This window comes from Rhea americana, unplaced genomic scaffold (genome assembly GCF_003343005.1).
Source record: "Rhea americana isolate MKP2758 unplaced genomic scaffold, rheAme1 scaffold_321, whole genome shotgun sequence".
Lineage (NCBI taxonomy): Eukaryota > Metazoa > Chordata > Aves > Rheiformes > Rheidae > Rhea > Rhea americana.
In genome coordinates this window covers 514216-519175 of record NW_028186448.1, presented here as the reverse complement: position 1 = coordinate 519175, position 4960 = coordinate 514216, and the positions used below count along the sequence as shown (strand labels likewise).

At 67.2% G+C, this 4960-nt stretch overlaps 1 protein-coding gene across 4 annotated transcripts in view; it reads right to left on the bottom strand.

The window, feature by feature from the left end:
- The window catches only part of FOXP4 (forkhead box P4), a 53455-nt gene that overhangs the window by 22694 nt on the left and 25801 nt on the right, over positions 1 to 4960 (bottom strand). For 2 of the 4 annotated variants that reach the window (XM_085310622.1, XM_085310623.1), the window contains exon 3: positions 1564 to 1653. The exons of the other annotated variants lie outside the window; for them this stretch is intronic. In XM_085310622.1, coding sequence (XP_085166748.1) covers positions 1564 to 1653 — 90 coding nt within the window. The remainder of the gene's footprint in view (positions 1 to 1563; positions 1654 to 4960) is intronic. 4 annotated transcript variants of the gene reach the window in all.

Sequence of the window (4960 nt, the reverse complement as noted above, 5' to 3'; positions counted from 1 at the left end):
TGAGCTATTTCTGACTCACGTCTACCACTTTCACAAGTTCCTCCGCAACACAAAAGGGAGGAGGAGGAGGAGGAGGGGAGGGGGGAGACAGGGGCGGCTTGAGTTAACTCTGGAAGAGCCGGCCAGGCGGACGGGAAGAGGGCGAGCGGGGAGGGACGCGGGGCGCAGCGGCGCACGCACCCGCGCGCTTGCAACCGGGCAGAGAAACGGGGAGCAGGAAAGCGCGCGGCGGCAGCGGCGCGCGGCGCCGAAGGCGAGCGGGACGCCCATTACCGGAATCTGACTTCACTCTTTCTGCCTTTGTTCTTCCGAGAGATTTTTTCCATGCAGTGACTGCATTTCCTTCCTGAAAACGCTATTGGAAAAGCGCCGCAGCGGGCGCCCGGCCGCGGCCCCCGGCTGCCGCCCGCGGCCCCGCGCAGCATCCCCGAGTCCCGAAGGAGCGCTCCCGGCGCTCCAGCACCCAACGGCCCGCTCCGAGGCGGCCGCAGGAGCGCGCGGGTGCAGGGGGCACCCCACGCTCTGCGCCCACCCCCAAGGCGGGACGTAAAGCCGCCAGAGGGGAACAACGGACCCGGCGGCGGACAGAAAGCGCCTTTGCTTGCAAAGGCGGACGCGATCCCGCGGCTCGGGACCGAACGGCGGAGCAGCCCCGGCCGGGCTCCGCTCCCTCGCCGCCTGCCGCAGGCAGGACCTCCAGTTCGGAGAGAGCTTGTGCTAATTACTTTCCTTTGTTAATTAAGCCCACGTGGCTCTAATAAGGTAACCTGCTGTTCTCCGATAAATTTAATTAGCCTGAAGGGAGAGCCCCTCCGCACAGCTATTTAAATTGTCACTTCCCATTCGCTTGGGCTTTGCTTCTTGCTTCCTCCGCTCCTTGCTCCTGCGCTCTCTGGGTTTAGGCCCCTCTTCTTTCCCTCTTCCACCCCGTCTCCCCCCTCTCTCCAGCGGAAGCGCGTGGCTGGGGAGCAAAGGGAAGGACCCTGCCACGGGAGCAGGGTGTGCTGCACCCAGAGCCGGGCTTCCCGGCAGTGATTTTACCACCCGCAGCAGCCAGCGCCACGCTGAGCCGCAGCGGGACCCCTGCTCCATCCCGGGGATGGTCCCTTTGCAGCCCTCCAGCATCCCGGGACGACTCCCGGGATACTCGCTCCCACCACCCGAGCCCCGTGTCCACTGCAGGAAACGCCGGTGCACGGTGCAAATCCCACGCCGGCGTGGGTACTGGCAGCGTTGGGGCGTCGCGGCAGAGCCTCCCGGCACCGTCGTTCCCCGGGACGCCGCACTCGGCCGAGGAGGGGACAGTGGGGACCGCCTGCCCAAATCGTGACCCCGAGCCCAACAGCCTCTTCCCTGGCAGCCTGCTGGAGGAAAGCTAAAGCGAATTTAGCTGGGGACGCAAAAAAAAAAAAAAAAAGCTCCTGGAGGTTGAGAGGGGGAGTCCCCTCGCTGGGGGCCCGGGGCCGTCCCGGAGGAGGGTCTGCGCGCGTGCCCGGGGCCCCCCGCGACGGCGTCGGCTTGCAGCCGCGGGCTGCCCGGGCAGGGCGAGCGTCCCGGCCTCACCTGCACCGCCGGCTGCTTGGCGTCGTTGCCGCCGGGCGAGCTGAGCCCCGTGGCCTGCTGCAGCAGGAACTGTCGTGCCACCTGGAGAGCCTGCAAGAGAGACACAGCAGGGTGGGCAGGGGGCAGAGGAGCCGGCCCGGCCCCCCGCGTCGCCCGCCGGGCTGCTCCTCCGCAGCCCTTTGGGTTCATCGGGTGAGACCGAGCGGTAGGCGAGCACCGGCCGGCCGGCACTGCGACTCCCGCTGCGCCCAAGGCCCGCGCGCGACCTCCCCCCAAAGCGCTCGGCGGCCTGGTTTTTCAGGCTTTCGGCGCTTTTTCCACCTGTTATCGCCTCCGTCTCGGGCGAGCCCCTTGCAAGCGCCGCTCCCAGCGAACGCGGCCCCCGGCAGCGCGCTGCCGGCGCGAATCCTCCCCGCGCGCGGTGCCGCGCTCCGGGCGAGCCGCCGCCGCCGCACAGCGCTCGGGGCTCCTCCYGGAGCCGACAACCCGCGCGTCCGAAGACGTATTTAATTACGCAGCTGCCTGCCGCACCGAAGCACCCAAAGCACCCGGAGTCGCAGTCCCCAGCCGGGATTCGGTCGCGGCGCGCGGTTTCCACCCTGAATTAACGACCTGCGAACGGGCCCGCGCGGCTGACAGCTCACCGCGGCGGCGCCGGAGCTCAGCAACGCTCACAAGTGACCCAAGATGGAACCTGCTGCCTTTTACGAGTGTTTGCCTAGAAGGGGTGATTAGTTTCCTCAACGCGCGCGAGTTTGCTAAGGGTCCTGCCTGAAGGACGTAGCAGTCACGCGATTTGTTTGCAGAAAGGTGAAAAACGACGCAAACGGTTGGAAGAGCGCTTCTGGAAAGCTCCGCGTGCCGAGCAAACCCTGCAAAGAGACGCCGAGGAGAGCGCAACAGGGGCGGGCGGGCAGGGAGCGGGCGCTGCGCGGTGCACGCGCGGCGGGGTGCACACATGCGGCAGAGTGCACGCGCGATGGGGTGCACGCGCGATGGGGTGCACGCACGGCGGGGTGCACGCGCGGCGGGGTGCATGTGTGGCAGGGAGCACGCGCAGCGGGGTGCATGTGCGGCGGGGTGCATGTGCGGCGGGGTGCACACACGGTGGGGTGCACGTGCGGTGGGGTGCACGCGCGACGGGGTGCACACACGGTGGGGTGCACGCGCGGCGGGCAGCGGCGCGCACCCAAGCCCGGGGCAGAGAGGGGCTTCGTTCAGGAGCAGAAACAACCCTGCGGCGCCCCGGCTGCTGCTCCCCGGCCCGCTTCCTCATACGTTCCTTATTTTTGCTTTTAAAGAAATTCTCTCTCCTCCTTTTTTTTTTTTTTGGGGGGGGGGGGCTATTTTTCTGAACAACAAAGTCATTGTAGTCCTGCCTGCAAGACAGGTTTTTATTACCGCGCGGAGACAGGCGGGGGGAGCGGCGGGGGGGAGGTCGGCGGGTCAGAGCCCAGCTTGGCGGTGCTGCAAACAGCATGTGGGTTCCCCCGAGCTGTCAACACCCCGGCCGTAAATCACCGCRCCGGCTTCCAGGCGGCGGCGCGCGGCCCCGCCGCTCCCGGGGTGCGGGAAAGGGCCGCTCGGGAAATCTTCCGCCTTTGCAACTCGGAGGAGCAGGGTGGCTCCGCGGCGGAGCGGCCGGGGCTCTCCCGCCTTTGCCCTCCCTTGCGAACCCCCTCGCCAACGTTTGCAGGTGAACGCGGCACTGCCGGCGCATATCCGCACGCAGCTCCGCTATTAATTTAACCTCTGCTAATCAGAGAGCGGCCTTGTCCCCCTTAAACAGTCACTCAATGGAGCATCCAGGACGACTCATTACCAACTATTTAATCAGAAGGTCCAATTTAGCACCGTCTCCACGGGGGAGCTGCTCAGTAATAGCCTATGYGGCAAATTTGGAGCAAAGCATTTCCGAGTTGCGCCGCAACTCYGCTCTGTTTGGGTAGAAGCTCCCTGACCCCCTTCTTGCAGGTGGACAGGGAAGGAGAAATGCACTCGTGAAGCGAGAGGCAGCTTTAAAGTTGCTGCTGAAGCCGGCGGCTGCGAGCGCCGGTTTCAGCCWGGGAAGGGTCTGGCTGCGGTTCTGCTGCAAACACAAGCGTACGGCACGTCCCTCCGCAAGGCGCACGCGGCCCTGCCTACTTTATTAAAAAATTAATTTCCTATTGAGGGACCCAAACGCAGCAGCTGCACCCCAAATGCAGCGCAGAGCRGGCAGGAAGCAAAGCGTGTTTCGAGTGCGTCCGTGAACCACCAAACAGCCCCGCGAAAGCCAGAAGCSCAGGAATTCCAAAGCCGTACGGGATCCCGACGCTACGCTCCGACGATGAGTTGACGGGGCCTGTTGGACGCGCAGCCCGCGGGAAGGAAAGCAAAGCAAGCCAGGGAGCAGCGCCCGCCGCGCGCGAGCGCCGCGCTGCACGCTGTCAACGCAAACCCCGGGGACGGCAGCTGGAAGAAAGCGCCCTGCGGCCGAGGCGGCCCCGCGCGGGCTGCTCCCAAATTGCACGACCTCGTCGCAACGCAGCCCCCGAGGAGCAGCGCGGGCTGCCGGGAACCGCTGCGCCCAGCGAGCCCGGCTGAAGTCGCCCGCCCATCTCCCGTCCGGCTGGCGGAGCCGCGACCCGCCGCACCGCSGGCCCCGCTTCCCCGCGGACGCGCTGCTTCCCCATCCGCGGCAACGCGAGCGCAAAGCCACGCGGCAGCTAAAGCTCCGATTTTTTTTAAATACCGCTCAAAACACGAAAACATGAATTGCAGCGCGCGCGCGAGCAGGTGCCGGGCGCCCGCCGGAGGACGGCTGCCGGATCACCGGGCGCAGCTCACGCGTGCGCGCCGGCTGCCCGAGCTCTCGCCGTTTCTCCACGTGTTCGCACGGCGCCTTGCACGGGGGCCYGCCCGGGCTCGGCTTCTCCGTCCGCACCACGGGAAACCCCTCCGGTAGCGGCAGGGAAAAGACGGCGGCAGCCCCGGGCGGCCTCCGAGCCTGGAGCCGCCGCGTCCCGTCGTGTCGCTCCCGCGGCGAGGTTTCGGCTCCGCTTTCGGGCTGCTTCGCCCAGCGACGGGGCGGGTTTGGAGAGCTGCCGTCGGGCCGGCGGCTTTGCCGGGCTCGCTCCAGCCGCCAGGCAGGACGCTCCCGGCAGCTCTCCTTCCAAGCCCCACCGCTCCCCGGGAGCCGACCCGCGGGGGTGCCGGCGGCGAGAGCCGCTCTCCTGCCTGCCAAAGGCAGCGCCGCTTCCCCGGGCAGCGGGAGACGCATGGTGAATTGCATGGTTTTTCCAAGGCTTCGCGGTCCCCGTAAAGGCTGCACGAGTTTGGCAAGCTGGCAAACGACTCCGGCGAGACGCAAGGCGGCTCGTGCCAGCGCCGGGCTCGGCGCGCGGAGGGCGGCGGG